Consider the following 18898-nt stretch of genomic DNA (forward strand, 5'->3'; position numbering starts at 1 on the left):
TCCCACACCCCGCCCAGAGAAGCTATTACATTTTCCGGATTTTTAGATGTCTCCTGGGTTTTACTTGAAACAGAAATCCCCTTCTAATGTAGGCGTGGTCAGTTACCAGAGCTTGTAGTTCACCTACACTAAGACATTACTCAAAAACAAGGTTTAAAAGATTTTATAAAATGCTTCCAGAAGTGCAAAAAGTTTTGTCAATTTGATTAGAGTACTAAATTGCCCATTTGCCTATGTTTGTGACATGCCTAGTACTATAGAGCTCCAATACAAATGGGGAACTTTGGCTGCTGCTATAAGAAGTTACTATTATATTTCTCTGTGGCTGCCTAATAGATAGTTCCAGATACAACAACCCACTGATAACACCAATAACTAGAAACAAAAAGCAGTCTGATCTCTCTCATTATTGACAGTCAAAGCTGAATATTTAGTGACGTGGTAGTAATCTATTATCTGTATCTTATAGCAAGCATCGGAAGGAAGGTCAGTGGCTAAAGTACAACACCATGAGACTCATAGCAGCATCAGGGTTAGAACCCAGACTTCTTAGGTGACCATAGTGGGTATATCTACATGGAGATAATAGCCTCTCAGCATGGCCACAGCCAGCCCAGGTCAGCTGACTTGGGCTCAGGGCTAAAAATTGCTGTGTACACATTTTATCTTTAGGTTTTTTATCCCCGTGTAGACATGCCCAGTGTTTTGTGCCTCCATTACTTGTCTAAAGTGGAGAGAATGCCCATGTGATAGGGCCACCAGTAGGTTTAGTTTACTGTTTAAAATATCCTGGTGCACTTCATATCTAGAGCACTTTTTAAGTATTGTAAAACAGAAATTAGACTATGTCTCAGAGAGTAGCTACCTGCACTGAAGTTATGCCAGCTGGCATGAACTGAAGATAGATTTAAGATTCACCAAATCACTACAGTCTATTTTAATTACCTATGTGACCCTGACCCTAACCCTGAGCCCCAACTGAGCATATCCACACCTTTGAATAAAGGTAAAGAACAATGAGACCAGTATCAAAATGAACAACAGTCATGTAAAGGATTCCCCCACTCTAAATGAAAGCAAACAGCAATTTTCAGGTCTAAAAGAGATTCAGGTTGAGTAGAGATAGAGAGAGAGAGAAAAAAACTGATCGCTCAATTTAACTGTGAAGAATGGTTCTCAATCTTACTCAGAAGATCTGTTCCTTGCATATATATTTAGTCAGACTTTTTAAAGATATGCTAAGGTGTTTTTACTACTTTTTTACTTCTTTGCACAACACAGCTAACATACCTAAGAGACATGGATTCTATTCCTTTCAAAAAAAATGTTTACTGAGTTTCAATTAATTACAGCTGTGCAAACACATTGTACGATGGGATTGCACAGATGTCACTGAATGCATAATTTGAAGGCAATGGATTATACAGGTATAAATCTAAGATTCCTCTCCTGCATCATGACCAGTAAAGAACCCAGCCTGACTCTTAGAACCAGGGTGAAAACTGCAAATTTTTCTTGTGACAATACACATTTGATATTAAAGTCAAATTTAAGGCTATAACTGCCATAACAAGGATGGGTAGATATTTTGGTTGTAAGTAACTAACATCCTTCTGTTATAAATTAAACTGGCCCTTCACAAAATTAAGTTGTTCTACTCAGGAGCAACAGAAAAGGTAAGGACAAAGCCGCTCTGAAGAAAACACAAGAGCTTTATCGTTGTCTATTTGAAGTGCTCCAGAGAAAGTATTCAAACTGACAACATGTAAAGCACAAGGAAAGAACCATCCATTATATACACAGTACTTAGAACACTGGTCTAAAGACAGCAAGCTGGAGGCAGTGAAAGTGCAGGAAGGAGAGTCAAGCTGCCCTTCCTCCCACCATTCCCCAATTAGCTTCCAGACCCACCAGCCACCCTCCTCACTAAGGAGACCACACAGGTCAGGAGCTCCCCCAATTCCCTTTGATTCTGTATGCATTGTGATATACTCTTTAAGTACATGTTTCCACAGGACCATTGCTTTAATGCTTTCCAAGAGCCGCAGGACCTTGTTTAATGTACAACATTGATGCACTAGGGAGCAGAACTAAGGTTGCATGAACAACAGTAACTCTGGCATGTCCACCTTGCAACTGCTTGACTTTGCAACCTAATGACACTCATTTAATGTGCTTTTTTTATATGTAATTTCCTATCTTTTTTAAAAGATAGTGTTAAACATTGTACCCATCTTAGGGCAAACATAACCTCTGGTCTTCTAGGCTCACGTCATCTTCTTCCAAAGGGGATGATTTTTAAATAAATTATACACTTTCCACAGCAAGTGTGGCTTAGCCATGTTTTCTAGCTTCACGCCACGTTTCCGATTCAGAGAGACACAGATGGCTGTTAGGCAACCAGATCTGAGTTCCAACATATTCAGAGCTATGTGCTCTGGCCTTTGGATCCCTCTGAAGACACAGTGGGGCTCCTGCGAAATCAAGCCCTGCTTTACTGTCACTTCTGGCCATAAAGGGGCTCTGCCTACTGGAGAACTCTGTTTTCACTGAGACAACTGTAGTCACAGAAGAACTCCGCTGTTTCAAAACTCTACGGAGGACACCTTACCACTGCTTTCTTAAAATGAGCAGCGCACTAAAGGCTGCTCTGGGAACTTCAAGGGAAGCTAAAACTTTTCTGACCTTTCTAGAGTAGATACATGCTATTATTGGCCGCAAACTGGGTTCATGAAAGGAGTGTTTCTGTTTCCAGCCCCAAATCACTCTCTCTAGCCCCAAATTATTTTTCCATCTTGGCAGCAGAGGAAGGAGAGGTTTGGGGAGCAGCAGAAAGTGACCAAAAACAAAAGGCAGAAGGATCAGCCTACCTCAAAAAACAAAAACACATTTCTTTAGAGATGAGCAAGATCCCCATCCCACCCCCCCAACATTCACATACGTTTCTTGATTAACTGCTTTTATTTGTACAGTGTGCACTAGGTAGAAAGAAGGGAGTGGAAAGGAGAGGCGTTTTGACACAAGGGGCATATTCTTAGTAATGATTTGACTTTGAATTTTAACAGAAATATAATTTGACACCAACGTGTAAAAAAGGAAGATATCTATTCATTATATTTTTTATTAATTTAGACCCATGACATCTCCTCCACTGCTCAGATGCTGCTGACCTCAGATCATGGACTTTGAACATTCATATCATAAGGAAAGTACTGCCTGGTAGTTGAACCAGTGGAATGAAAAATATGCAAACGATACCACTGGATCTTTATCATGATTTGGAATGGATTCATTTAGTAACAACATTGTACAGCTAAAAAAGTTAACTGCCCTTTGTTATTTCAGACCTCAGCCTGGTCTAAATCCAATGACAGATTCCACCACACCAGCATTTAAAACTGGTTCTCAGTTTCTTATAGCATTCAGCAAATTGTTCTCTTCCAAAACAAAATTCATCTCATTTGTTGAATGTTGTAGAACAAAAGGATGTTTAAACAGTTAGGTAACCTAACTCGAACTATTTGAACACTTTATAACCAATCAGAAGTCTGAAGATGAGAGAACTGTCGTCTGTAAATGCTCTCATTATTGGAGGGCATTTGCATTATTCTCTCCATTTTATGCACTACTTTCAAAATCCTACTATACTGAGAGATTACAGAAGCCACTTCTACGAGCAAAGGCAGATAAAAGGAAAAAATGATGCATGGAACAGTAAGTCTGCCTTTTACTTTTAACAGCAACATATTTCCTTTCAGCTGGCAGGCAGTGCTTATCGGTTCACAAGACTGCTTCTTTTACTTTTGCCACACCCTTCCAATCCAAGAGACAGCAGCACTGAAGCCTTGCCAATAAGAAAAAACTACAGAGTCATGATATTTATGCAATGTTTTCTGAATACTGAAAAGGTTTAAGTTTCAGCAGTAAAATGGCTATTGCTAAATGAACAAAAGTGTCTCCACAGGAAGACATTATTTTAGAAGGCATTTTATCATTTTTATAATATGAAAAGACTTAGCACATTATTATATACAGATTTTCTTCCTTACATAAAATTTAGTGCATGCCATAGAATCCAATTTGAACAAAATCAGCTTTGTAGTTTAACAGTTCACAACCTGGACTGTGGCCATGAGAATATAGGAGTATAAGCACAACTCTCTTTTCTGATCCTGAATGTCGACAGAGGCAACGGCAGCTGGAATGGCTTTCGAGCCTGTTGAGGGGTGTGCAGGCCCAAGGACCAGAGGGTGGCACGGGAGTCTTTAAGGCTGTGGAGCCGTGCATTGCTAAGATCAGAGAAGAGTCCTGTTCCCTTAAACGGGAGGTCCTGAAAGGTAGCCTGCATCTCCTGGGACAGCCTGGAGGACTGTAACCAGGATCTGCACCTCATGACAACTGCAAAAGGAGACCACCCTGGCCACCAACTCTGTAGCAACCCAGGCCATCTGGAGGGCACCTCTCGCCACCGCTTTCCCCTCATCCACTAAGGTAGCAAACTCCTGGGCTTGGTCCTATGGAAAACCCTCCTTGAATTTTCTGATGGAGTCTCACAAGTTGAAGCTGTACCTGTCTAGCGGGGCCTGATGGTGAGATACCCGACATTGCATGCTGGCCATTGAATAAATTTTCCTGCCAAACAGGTCCAGTCTCTTAGCGTTTTTATTTTTGGGTGTGCCACTGGCTTGGCCCTGCCTGGGCCTTTTGTTGACAGCAGACACTAACAGGGACCCTGCTGGAGGGTGGGTGTACAGATATTCAAATCCCTTTGCCGGGACATAATATTTCTTTCCACTTTCTTGGAGGTAGATGGAATGGAAGGGGAAGTCTGCCACACAGACTTGGCAAGTTTCAGGACCCCGGGTAGACGAGCAATACGACCTGGGCCAGGGTGGACGAGAGTATGACATTTAAGAGGTCCCCGCTAGCTCTTCAACCTCCAAGTTCAAGTTAGCAGCCATTCTTTAGAGCAGGTCCTGGTGCTCTTTGAAGTCATCGGGGAGGGCCAGGGGGTACACCCCATGGGATCCAGTACTGCCACTGAACGGCCTGCTGCCATGCCACCACACCGGTCGCATGGGCCATTGGCAATTTGCCTCTCCTAGGTGAGGGCTTAACTTTCCCTCTGACTTGGACCACTGCCCCTCTGGTGACTAGGGCGGAGCCTTAGATGTCCAAGTCTGTCGGCTGACCCTCGTCTGAGACTGGTAAGGAAAGGGCAAGGAACAGTACCAGCATGAACAGTGGTACCAGGAAGTTGGAGACCGGTGCCACGACTGGGAATGATCCCACACCAAGAGGAATCGACACTGGGGGGACGGCCTAGCTGATGGGGGACTGTGCTGCGGCGATCTCTGGCAGGAGGCCTGGTGGTACCATGGGTACGGGGATCACCATCATGACTTGGATGCCCTGTGCCTCATAGATGGCGACCTTGGTGTTAGGGACCTGGGTCTTCTAACAGGAGACCAAGGCTGCGGTGCCAGGGATCGATGCCTGCGGTCCAGGGACCCTCCATTGCTTTAGAGGGAGCTTGCCCATAGAGGTCTGCGCCTTAACTGGGTCCATCGCCTGGCTTGGTGTCTGTGGTGCCGGCTGGCCTACATGGTCCTTGGCCGCCGGGGCCACCTCGGGCACAGGTGGCCCTACGAGGGGCTGGGATCCCCTGCCGCTCCCGGGAGTCGGATCCTTGGCTGGGCTAGGGGGTCCAACCACAGCAGTATCCCCATGTAGCTCCAGGCAGGCACGTGGCCCAACACAGGTCCTCTGCCGGAAGCCCCCTTGTCTTGAGGTACCAACGGGCCCTTGGGCTTCAGCCGCTTCTTAGGCACTGGCGAGGGGAAACGGTGCCAGGCAGGTTCCAGCGCCAGCAGTTCACTACGCACTGACGCTGAAGTACTAGGTGTGGAGTCCACTTGGGAGGGCTCCAAGGCAGGACCAAGTGCAGTCTCCATGAAGAGGGCCCTCAAGTGGAGATCCCACTCCTTTTGAGTTCAAGGGCAAAAGTTTTTGCAGATCCTGGACTTGTTTTTTCTGTGTGATTCCCCGGGACACTTCAAACAGATCTCATGGGGGTCACTGTTGGGTATCAGCCGGGTACACAGTGAACATGGCTTAAAGCTATGTGCTCCCCATTGCCATGCTGGAGCCTCCACATTTATTTATTGACAAATAAAATTTGCAGAATTTTTAAATATTGTGAGCAAAATTTTTATCTTTTTTGGCACAGAATTTTTACTGTTTGGCCACAGATTTTCCTCAGGAGTGTATATTTATATTCCTATAAAATGACTGACATTGGCTGTTTTTTGAACTTATGGCAAATGTGTCTAACTCTGTTCTGTTTTACTGATTATAGTGAGCAATTATTTTCTATATTGTTTTGTTTTTGCTTTAAAGGGAGGGAACGTGCCCTGTAATAAGTGTAGTTCAATAATACATTGGAAAAGTCTCATTCAGTTCATCAGCTGAACATTAAACAAGCAATATTGTGACACCCTATTAGTGTGGTTCTTTTGGGATGAATCCAAGTAATTCTGTTGCTCTTACACTTAATTACATAACTTTTGTCATCTCCTTAAAAAGGGTAGATCAATATTCACTTAGACATGAATGTTTCCTGGTTCTCTTAACTGCTGACATTTTTCAATATGCCAAAAGCAGGAGTTCAGAGAACAGCAGTAGCTACTCCATGCCAGTATCTCAATTCTCTCTGAAGTTCAACATGGCAGGTGGTCTAGTGAGATCTTTCCTTGCAGCAGATGTTGCAGAAGTAAAAATCTTTACAGATGTCCTTTTTGGGTAACTTCTCTGTATGAGGAAAAAACTAAAATTATTGCTAACTAGTAACATTTTCTGAGCAAATTAGCAAATAAGTTTGCGTATATCTTTAATTTTACTGGATAATTCGGTCACTGGTTGCCTTATTTTAAGCCACTGAAATTTGTTTCTGGATGTCTAATTTTGGTAACCATCTATGGAAAGTAGTGAGCTAAATTTCTGTGGTATCTGTAAAAAAACAATATTTTAGCCCCACTTTACACAGGGCTTTTCTGACTGGATTTGTGCCATGTTTCATCTTCTGCACTTGAACTTTATTTGAATAATACATGTGCATTATCTGCAGTATTGTGTACATTTAAAAAATTAACTTTGCTTCCATCTCTTAATGATTTCTAACCTATCTTTGTAGTTGGTAGCTTGTGGCACACGGTGCAATGTTTATTACTGGATGGGTCTTTCTTTAGCTGCTCAAACACTTGTTAACTTGGCTGGGGTTGGGGGGAAAAGAGAAACAGGAACTGGGTTGTTGTATGGGTTTCTTTAACTCTCCACTCCTGGGGGAATTTTTGTGAATGTCTGTATTGTTACAGACATACTTGCTGACAGGTGTTTTGAAATAAATTACCAAAATAATTGAAACTGGCATGATTATATAGTGTTATTTTGACAAATAAAATTGATACAATTTTAAAATATTGTGTGCAAAATTTTTCATTTTTTGGCGCAGAATTCCCCCAAGAGTATATATGTAAGGCTATACCATATCTACTAAATAGGACCCCAATTCAAGAAAGCATTTAATCATATTCTTGAGTAGCCTTCCAAAATAGTAATGTTTTCCTAAATCAGGTCTATATGACCTGAACACCTGTACTGGCTTTACCAGTCAGAATGAGACATAAAAGGTGTAAAGATCCATGAGTGCCAAAGTATACATTAAGTACTGACCAAATGGTAGATAAATATTTAATATAACCCCTTCTGTAGAGTTGACGCGCACATAGATCTAACAAAATAAAGAGCAGATCTACATAAATACCCTAGTTTTTCACTTAGAAAACTTCCTTTTTTCACTACAATGCCATGAATAAAAAACATTTTTATATAGATTCTTTGATTTACCATGCACATGCCAAGTCAAATGTTCTTTTGAATCACACAGCTTATTTCTCTAGAGCTTGTTCTGGATGGAAATTTGATAAGTACCCAGACAGGCTCACAAGAACTAGTGTTCTAGACAGGAAGAAACTGACACCTAGGTTTAAAATCTTCTCTTTACTGGACTAACTTAGATTGCCTTACTTTTACAAATTCACAAGAGAAATCTTTATATTTCATTAAAGACAGCCTAGAGAGTCCAAGATTAGATACGTGGTTACCTCCATTATTATATAAGGAGACACTGAAATAATTTACTATAAATCCTAATTTAGTTTCTATTATTTATGCTGCACAATTTTTGCATCTCTCTCATTTGGTGAAGAAGATGAATAACTATTTGGTTTCACTTCCAAGTTCTCATGTAGTGTAGATACAACGTTTTGGGAATGCTTTGTTAAAAAGGCCTTTAACCTTATATTTTTAACAGCAATGAAAACATTTCTATCAGTTTACATTTTTCAAAATGTATATTTTGAGCCAACTCAACCAAGAGCCATTAGTGCAGCTGGCATTCTGAAAAATGACTATATAAACACCACCATCTTACTCAACAGACCTGATCCCCCATCTGAATTCAGAGGCGGATCTGCTGCCAAAAGGGAGTTTTCACAGCTTTTTACTCCTCTTAAATCTGAAGAAAACCACAGGTGAGAGTGCTTTGGATTCTATCCCATCTCATGCATCATAAACAGCACTGTCTATGAAGTTCCAATCAGCTACACTTGTACAACTCCAGAGTAGGCAAATACTTTGCACGCGGAGTCACTGACAGCATAATTTGAAGACAATAAGACATCACAGGTGTTACTGAAGCCTAATTTGTCACAGAGAACTTTTATTATTGGTGATGCAGAAGATGGAAGGAACCCAGCGTGGCTATTAGAACTCAAATTGAGTTTGTAGGGCTAGCAATTAGAAAAAAAATGTACTTGCACACCAAGCACATCTGATACATAAACTGCTGAAAGACTGAACATGGAATCCCACAAATTGCTTTTCAGAGCAGAACCACTTTAAATTAAGAGCCAAATACTCCACAGCCCTTTATAATTTCCTAATGTCTAGCTATGCATTTTTTCTATGGCCCAAAAATCACAGTGCCAGAAAACAAGGAAGTCACAAAAGTCACAGTTTAGAAACTTGGTATCCTAAAGGGTTAGGTTTATCAGTTTTCACTAGACAAATTTCTGGTTTCTACAGCACCCAGTATATACTGAAGCAGTAACAATTTAAAGTTGCTTCAAGATACTGTGGAACCAACTGAATGCAATTAATTTCTGAGCGCAAGAATAAATTAACAGATATTTGACTGGATCCTTCACAGAGTTTTGTTTGTACAATGCCTTCCTTTAAACATTTAAGTACTTTATATCCAGCACTGCTCACACTCAGTAGTAAGTCATATGCACAGTGATAATATTCCCATAACTGCAATGTATAAGGACGCTACAAGATAATTTAGAGGTACTGAGAGTTTGACACATTTCCAAACATACAGTATCTAAGCCTAATAAGAAAGCTAATTTTGCAGGTGCATGAACTCAAGGTGTTAAAGCAGTATTCCCCATTTACTCCTTACTAAACTTAAAGTCTTATTTCATCCATTCTTTATGCCATGGACTGGCTTCTCATCTCCTTCTGGGTTCAAGGTGTTATAGGTTAAAATTAACACGCTGTTATAGTTTGCAAAACATAGGCACTATCCATCTCCTCCTCCTCCTGTACCCATTCCGAGACCAACTGAACCTCTTCTGAGTAGTCCCTTGCCAGGCACTCAAGGTTTGGAAGAAGAATGTTCCCAGTTAAGGATCCCCAGTGCCCAGCCACAGGATACTTTGACCTGGTAGTCCAGCTGAGCCAGTTTATTAAACTTTCAAAGTAGAGAGCAAAGCTCATCTTTTCAGCCAAGCTTTTGATTAATCCAGTAGTCCTCAAATTGTGGACCACATTGTAGTATCTGACAGGTCACATGGAGCTGGCTGCTCCTCTCTGCTTCTGCAGGAAGTTAGGCTCTTCATTGCAAGAAAACATGTATGCCAGTAAAAGAAGATGGATGGAAACAAGGGGAAGCCTGCCTTGCTGCCTTCACCAGAGGTTGCTACTACACAAGATGAAGAGAACTACCAGAAGATGCCAAAGGAGCCACTAGAAAGAAGAATATTTACGGCATAAGGAAACCAGGCATGTGGCGGGTGGCAACTCCAGACAACAGGGGTATGCAAGGAAAGAAAGACTGGAACCAGGTGGTAGAAAGAATGAAGGAGACTACTTTCCCAATATTGGTTTTGCCCCTTTCCAGCACCAACACCAGCATGGGGGGAGGGATAGCTCAGTGGTTTGAGCATTGGCCTACTAAACCCAAGGTTGAGAGCTCAATTCTTGAGGGGGCCATTTAGGGATCTGGGGCAAAAATTGGGGATTGGTCCTGCTTTGAGCAGGGGGTTGGACTAGATGACCTCCTGAGGTCCCTTCCAACCCTGATATTCTATGATTCTATATCACATTGGTAGATGCGCAGGGTGAACGAGCCTCTGAAAGTGTGGCTGATGTGATTCCTACAACTACAATACCCACCTGCTGAAGTGAAGAAACAGATTGACAGAGCCAGAAGAGTACCCAGAAGTTACCGACTACAGGACAGGCCCAATAAAGAAAATAACAGAATGCCACTAGCCATCAGCTTCAGCCCCCAACTGAAACCTCTCCAATGCACCATCAAGGATCTACAACCTATCCCGAAGGACGACCCATCACTCTCACAGATCTTGCGAGACAGGCCAGTCCTTGCTTACAGACAGCCCCCCAACCTGAAGCAAATACTCATGAGCAACCACATATCACACAACAGAACCACTAACCCAGGAACCTATCCTTGCAACAAAGCCCGTTGCCAACTGTGTCCACATATCTATTCAGGGGACACCATCATAGGGCCTAATCACATCAGCCACACTATCAGAGGCTCGTTCACCTGCACATCTACCAGTGTGATAGACGTCATCATGTGCCAGCAATGCCCCTGAGCCATGTACATTGGCCAAACTGGACAGTCTCTAGGTAAAAGAATAAATGGACACAAATCAGACGTCAAGAATTATAACATTCAAAAATGAGTTGGAGAACACTTCAATCTCTTTGGTCACTCGATTACGGACCTAAAAGTGGCAATTCTTCAACAAAAAAACTTCAGAAACAGACTCCAATGAGAGACTGCTGAATTGGAATTAATTTGCAAACTGGATACAATTAACTTAGGCTTGAATAAAAACTGGGAGTGGATGTGTTATTACATAAAGTAAAACTATTTCCCCTTGTTTATTTCCCCTCCTACTGTTCTTGTCAACTGCTGGAAATGGCCCACCTTGATTGTCACTACAAAAGGTCCCACCCCCAACCCCTGCTCTCCTGCTGGTAATAGCTCACCTTTCCTGATCACACTTGTTACAGTCTGTATGGTAACACCCATAGAATCATAGAATATCAGGGTTGGAAGGGACCTCAGGAGGTCATCTAGTCCCACTCCCTGCTCAAAGCAGGACCAATCCCCAATTTTTGCCCCAGATCCCTAAATGGCCCCCTCAATGATTGAACTCACAATCCTGGCTTTAGCAGGCCAATGCTCAAACCACTGAGCTATCCCTCCCCACATTGTTTCAGGTTCTCTGTGTATATAAAATTTCCCCACTATATATTCCACAGTACGGAGCCGATGAAGTGAGCTCATGAAAGCTTATGCTCTAATAAATTTCTTATTCTCTAAGGTGCCACAAGTACTCCTTTTCTTTTTTACGGATACAGACTAACACGGCTGCTACTCTGAAACCCACATGGGATAAGTGTCAATCAGCCAAATATTCTCCAGTAAACTTCTCCCACCTGAGAGAGAGGTGGAGACAAATAATTCACAAAATATCTTCACCTCCACGTAATCCCCCTTACTCCTTGTACCCAATAGACAGAATATTCCAAGACATTTCCACCAGTGCTGAATATTAGATGAATTCTGATAACACACAAATTAGAAGCAGGAAAGGAAAAGTTCACCAACCACTCCTCCAACTAGAAGATGTTATTTCTCAAGTGATTTTCCATTGGTGGAGAAAGCAGGAACCACAAAGACCAGCAAAAATTGTATTTTCCACACAGGGTTTAAGGACTGCCTTTGGAAAGCACAAATGATTCATCAGGAACTTTAAAGGCAATTTTCCTGTTAATTCTTAAGTGTTGAACTGTCCACTCTCAAGCTATTTGGTTATCCATCTTTACACTTAGAAAATAATCAAAGCTGGAAAGACCAACTTCAAATGATTTTCATAGTAAAATATTAAGGGCTGGCAGTAGCAAAGACTCATCTCAAGCTGCACCCATCTGAAATGAAAGGTATAGCAGGGATATTAAAGCCTTGCTCATCTGTATTTGATGTGGCCCTTCCAAATACACGCCTGGCCAGCTAAGTCAAAGAAATGCAATGGGAGATGAGCCCTGCTACTAAGCAGCCCACCACATCCCTCTTCCAACTTCAGGAATACCTATACTTCACCCCCCAAACTGTTAGTGCAAGACAGCTCTCACAATTTACACCTAGAAGCACTTTTCTTCAGGGGGCCTCTGTGGAATAGGATTTCAGAGAGAGACACTAAATTATTCTAGCAGTAGGAAGCTATTTTAAACTCTTCCTTCTACTTTAAATTTTCATGCTCTGTTTTTTTATTATTATTATTAAAATTAGTGTTACTTTACAAAACAAATTCCAAACACACATTGGAGGCCATGGAAAACCATGGTTCAGATCAATGGCAACCTTAACCGTGCTCCTTTAGCTCCATTCATCTCTCACTTTCTGTTCTAATCTTAAATTTGTAGAACATACTATTTATATAATCTGCAGGTAGAATGTTAAAAATCTGAACCTCCGAGCATTAGTGCTATATACACGTTTCCAACACTAAACATGATGCTTTAGCACCATGCTAGCCTTTACTCTTCGAATCTATGTGCTGTAATTTTATGAGTTTGGCTTAGAAGTGTGAATACATAGACACACAGAGCTTTGTTAGGTTCTGTGCATATGGAACCTACAGAAGAAAATGTATTTAGCAGGTTATTTGTACTTAGCAATTCCTGATTACAGTAACTCCTCACTTAAAGTCATCCCAGTTAACATTGTTTCATTGTTACGTTGCTGATCAATTAGGGAACATGCTCTTTTAAAGTTGTGCAATGCTCCCTTATAAGTCGTTTGGCAGTCACCTGCTTTGTCCACTGCTTGCAGGAAGAGCAGCCCATTGGAGCTGGCTGGAGGGGGCTTGGAACCAGGGTGTACCGGCAGCCCCCCTATCAGTTCCCCACTCCCCTAAGTTCCCTGTGCGGCAGCCGCCCAGCACAGTATCAGTTGCCAGCAATTCAGCTCTCCCTCCCCCCACTACCATGTGCTGCTCCTGTCCTCTGTCTTGGAGCTGCTCCCTAGAGCCTCCTGCTTGCTGGGGTGGGTGGGGGCCGGGGGCTAATGTCAGGGTGCCTCCCGCTCCTGCACCCAGCTTACCCAATCTTCCATAGAGCCGGGGGGGAGGGTGGACACAACAGGGCTCAGGACGGACGGAGCTTCCAGGCAGCAGCTGCTGTCTCAGCTTGCTGATTAACGTAAAAAGGCACTGTACTTAGAGTGGGATCAGTGTACTTAAAGGAGCAACGCGCATCTCTCTCTCACACACAGCGTGTGTGTTTCTGTCTGTCTCCTCTCCCTCCATTCGTGCTGCCTTGTAGAGCGTGAGGCTACATTAACAACAATCGGTTAACCCTGGAGGGCTCAGCCGAGTGCTACTTCATCATTTAGCAGTAAGGAATTTCTTGGGAAATATCCCCCCCCCCCGACTTCACCACCACAACCAAGCTTCACAATCATCATCGCTCTGTGTGTGTATACGTCTTTTGTCTGGTGAAAAAAAATTCCCTGGAACCTAACCCCCCCTATTTACATTAATTCTTATGGGGAAATTGGATTCACTTAACACTGTTTCGCTTAAAGTCGCATTTTTCAGGAACATAACTACAACGTTAAGTGAGGAGTTACCGTGCACATGTTATTTCATGAACTGAGTATAAGCTGTACAAAATATTTTGGAGTCTATGCACCCACTCTAAGTGTTTTCATAGCTATTCATGAGATAAACCTGTGTAATTAATAAGATTGTCCGAGTCTCCTATTGCTGTCAGGGCGGTAATGTAAGGGCAAAGTTAGGATTGCTTTAGCGACCTTTGTGTGGACTTTCCATAGTTTCCAACATTTGAATTTTTGTTTTTCTATTAAATAAACGTTTTAAGGGCTTTTTCTAATAAGAGCAGAAGAAATCTCTGTGCATCTTCAAAACTATGTTAACAAAATTTCTGTCTGGAAATTAGCCTACAAGCAATATAATAGATTATCACATTGTTTTTGTTCATGGAATGTTATTTTGCTTTTATGCATAATTAAATAATGGACAGAAAGGGGAAAGTATTATCATAATATAGCTGAAAACGTTATAGCTACAGCACATTCCCTTCCATAAATTCTGTTTCCAACTCCTACACTACAACAAAAACAAAAAAATCCTTCCAACATTACATGGTAGATGATGGTTTGAGATTACAGACAAACTTTCCCACAGTGCTAATTTTAACATAACTTTTGGATCTTATTCCACCATACTCGGATCTGTTTACGCTTTCTTAAATCAAACCTCATGCATTTATTTTTAACACCGACCAGAAGTAGGTAATGCTTTAATAATTACTCAGGTGACCTTCAATAAATAATACTAATTCAAATTAAAAAAAAAAAAAACCATTCCTATCTCCTAATCATTTAATGCAGGGGTGCGCAAACTTTTCAGCCCGAGGGCCATATCTGGGTATGGAAATTGTATGGTGGGCCATGAATACTCATGTAATTGGGGCTGGGGTACAGGAGGGCTCCAGCTGGCGATGCGGGCTCTGGGGTGGGGCTGGGGATGAGGGGTTGGGGGTGCAGGACGGTCTCTGGGCTGGGACTGAGGGGTTTGGAGGATGGGAGGGGGATCAGGGCTGGGGCAGGGATGTTGGAGGTGGTCGGGGGGAAGGCTCTGAGGGGCGCTTACCTCAAGCAGCTCCCAGAAACAGCAGCATATCCCCCTCTGGCTCCTATGCGGAGTTGCGGCCAGGCGGCTCTGTGCGCTGCCCCCTCCGCAGGTGCCACCCCTGCAGCTCCCATTGGCTGCGGTTCCTGGCCAATGGGAGCAGCGGGGGCGGCACTTAGGGCAGGGGCAGCACACAGAGCCCCCTGGCAGCCCCTATGCGATGGAGCCAGAGGGGACATGCTGCTGCTTCCGGGAGCCATGTGGATTGGGGCAATACCCTGACTCCGTCCCTGGCTGGAGCGCCGGAGCAGAGAAAGCCCCGGACACCACTTCGCGGTGGGACCTCGAGGGCCTGATTAAAATATCGAGAGGGCCGGATGTGGCCCCCGGGCCGTAGTTTGCCCACCCCTGATTTAATGACTTCTTTCATAGTTTCTTTAACAGTCACAGAACAGTAAAACGTGCAAAGGGGAATACCATGCAGAATAATTTTACACTAAACTCAAAATCTTTTATATTCTAGAAAAGCTTTTAATGTTTCTTATACTTGTCTTCATAAAAAAATAGTCTCACGGAGAAAACATCAATTCTACTCAGATGTACTTATGAGCACTTAAGGAAAATGTGCTTTAAGTCTACATGTGTAGATCAAGGAGTTTGGGTTAAACTAAAAACAAAGTAGTGGAAGGAAATGTACTATTATATAAAGTTTAATATCGGAAAACAGTGCTTTAAATTATGTCAGGGTCCTTGTTGAACTATACTACAGCCCAAGAAAGTAGAATATCAATACATTAAACATCTTTTAAGATAAAGAAATGGGCAACAAGATTATAGAATTTTTAGATAGAAAACGTGTCCAAAATGCTTATCAAAGCAATATAGGAAAATTCTCTGAAGAGAAGTCACACCATGGGACACAACAAAAAGAAAAGGCTCAAAGTAAGACTTCTCCCTTGCTTCTAATTTTTAAAAATGTATCATCAATAATATTGACATAGTATGGAGATTAAGAAAAGGAGTACTTGTGGCACCTTAGAGACTAACCAATTTATTTGAGCATCCGATGAAGTGAGCTGTAGCTCACGAAAGCTTATGCTCAAATAAATTGGTTAGTCTCTAAGGTGCCACAAGTACTCCTTTTCTTTTTGCGAATATAGACTAACACGGCTGCTACTCTGAAACCTGTCATTATGGAGATTAAGTGTATTGGCAGGTTAAATTGGTATGGCAAAAGTATGGTTTCACATCTGTCTGTACCATCAAAAAGTTGGTGAAGCAATTTCTTTGAAAGGAGAAATTCAACAGATTTTAGAAAAGTACAAAAATTGCGCAGATCTTCAGAAATAATGGTATTAACTTTATCCTTACAAATGTTATCACTGGCCTGGCCTACTTTGCTGAAAGTTCATTTTTGGAAAGCGTACGATTATAGTGTTTGGGTAAACATTCCACAGATACTTACAAGCTGCATCTAATCACACTCAAGATATCGTTACTAGCAGCTTCAAAACTTCTTTTACTCTACATAGAATTATCCAACACACATCCTAAAAGCTATTGTATTAATGTCTTCCTTGATTTCACAGGCATGACTGCAAAATGAAGGGAAAACTTGAAAATAGTAATTGCATTTTCCATCTTGCATGGTTCGGTGTTTTCTGTCGTAGCTGTCCCGTCCATGATTCTGGCACAAAGCCTTCCAGAGTTTATGAATATACACCATCTCAGAAGAATTCTCTTACTTTTCACACACCACTCACCCAATTAAAAAAAGTATGAAAGAAACAAGTGACATTTAAACTAGATAGAGGAAAAAAAGAGAAAGATGTTACTAGAAACGTTAGACACAATTATTAAGAGACAAATATTTTATATATTTATTTTACAAAAACTAAGACATACCAATAATAGGACATCTCGGGGGGGTGGGGGGGGGGCTGAAATGGCTTGCAGTCTTGAAAAAACACTGTAGCATCAATATTATGGATCATCACATTCATTTGGGAAAGTTACAGGGCTCAGATTTTCAAAGGAAAATAAGGATATGTCTACACATAAACCGGTACGCAGCTGTGCCGTGCTACGGCTGCAGTGAAGATGCTATCTACACCTACAGGAGGGGTTGGCGTGTCAGGGTGGGTAGTCCACCTCCCGGACAGACAGTAGCTAGGTCGACAGAGCCCCCAAGAGATGCAGTTATAACAAGCTAATTTCCTAGCATAGACCAGGCTTAAGGAGTTTGATGCGCAAATCCCATAGAAATGGGCATTTGGTGCCTAACTCCTTTAGGGTCATTTGAAAACCCCACCCTAAATCTGTTTTAGGACGTTCGAAAGAGGGGAAAGGCCAGGCGGGGACACGGCTGCTATAGTTGCGAAAAGGAAGAGAGCGAACTGTCAAGTGCCCCAGCTCAGGCTGCAGCAACAAATACACAGAAACCCCCTTTTCCAGGGAGGTTCCCGGCCTGGCCCAGCCTGCGAACTGCCAACAGACCGACACCTCCTAGGAGCAGCCTAGCTGCCGGCCTGGATGAAGGCAGGGCTCCGCTTTCCCCATCTCTTCCCATTCAACAGAAGGTCTCCCGGGAACCTGCGATCCAGGCCCAGTGCCAGGAGCCGGGGACGGCCTGTCTGGCCGGCCCTGGCCAGCTGGGCTGCGGCGCCGTTTCACACGCGCCCCCGCACCCGGAGTACTCGGTTTAACAGCACTTGGGGGCGGCTGCCTCTGAACAAAGCCGGGGCCCCCCGAGCGCTGAGGGGGCAGCCCTGGCCCCCGCGGGGGGCGAGGCAACGCCCCCTACTCGCCCCCACCGAGGCGTTGGGGTCCGAGACGCCGCCTTCCCCCGAGCCCCCCCAGCGCGGTCAGGGGACCCCCCTCCCCCGGCGGGCGCGGCGCCCGAGGGGCTCCGGGAGCCAGGAGCGGGGTGGGGGGCGGCGGCCCCCCCCGCTCCCGCCCAAGGTCCTGCCCAAGGACTCGCCGGGCCGGGCCCCGTCGCCCCCCCCCGCGGCCTGGTCACGCCGGGCCGGGCGGGCCAGACACGCGCAGGCCGCAGCCGACGCCCGGCCCGAGCCGCCCGCGGCCCCCCCCGCCGCCGACACCGGCCCGGCCGCGCCGCTTCCGGGCAAGGCCCCGCTCCCCGGCCTCCATTTCCCGCCCGCGCCGGGCCCGCCCCGCTCACCTGCATGCCGGGCACCTGCACGGCCACCGGCGAGTGGGCCATGGCGGCCGGGCGCCGCCCGCGGCTGGCTCTGGCTCCGGCTCCGGCTCCGGCCGGGAGGGGCTGCCTGCGGCGGGGCCTGCAAGGACAAAGCCGGAGGGAGGCTGGTTAGGCCGGGCCGGGCTCCGCTCCCCGCCCCGGCCCGGCCCCGGCCCCGGCCCGGGGCTCACCTGAGGGGGGTCGCTGCGGGGCGCCTAGCGCCGCTCTCCCATGCCCGGCGGCGGGGCTCTAGGCGCGGCCTGGCCGGCGGCTGCCGCCCGCTCTGCCCATGGCCCCGGCGGGGTGGGGCGGGAAGGTCCGGCGGCGGCGGCGGCGGGCGGGCGCGGGGCGGCGAGGCGAGGCCGGGGCTGGGCTCAGGGCGCCGCGGCGGCCAGCGCCATGTTGGGCTCCGGGAAGCGGTGGTGCGGCCGCGGCTCCGTCCTTCCGTCTCCTCGGCTCCGGCCGCGCGGGGTGGAGCCGCCGGGACACGGCCCCGCGTCACCCGCCCCCCGCCTTCGGGGCCGCCCACGGGGCGGGGAGCCGGGGCCAGGGCGGCTGGTGCGAGGGGAAGGAGCCCTGGCGAGAGGAGACCGCCACGCCCCCCCCCCCACCCCGGCACGGGCCTGGGCCTCGCCCCTGCAGGAGCCGGAGCCGTGGGGGT

General features: G+C 45.1%; 1 protein-coding gene across 2 annotated transcripts in view; it reads right to left on the bottom strand.

Moving 5' to 3' along the window:
* Nucleotides 1-18699, bottom strand: part of STK26 (serine/threonine kinase 26) — a 54083-nt gene extending 35384 nt beyond the window's left edge. Inside the window, exons 1-2 of one of the 2 annotated variants that reach the window (XM_048863256.2) lie at nt 18429-18698; nt 18220-18337 (exon numbers count right to left, since the gene is read on the bottom strand). In XM_048863256.2, the coding sequence (XP_048719213.1) occupies nt 18220-18261 (42 nt within the window). In that variant the 5' untranslated portion in view covers nt 18262-18337; nt 18429-18698. Of the gene's footprint in view, nt 1-18219; nt 18338-18428 lie in introns of both variants that reach the window. The other variant, XM_048863257.2, reaches the window with a different exon arrangement.
* Between the last annotated feature and the right edge of the window lie 199 nt (nt 18700-18898).

This window comes from Caretta caretta, chromosome 9 (genome assembly GCF_965140235.1).
Source record: "Caretta caretta isolate rCarCar2 chromosome 9, rCarCar1.hap1, whole genome shotgun sequence".
NCBI lineage: Eukaryota > Metazoa > Chordata > Testudines > Cheloniidae > Caretta > Caretta caretta.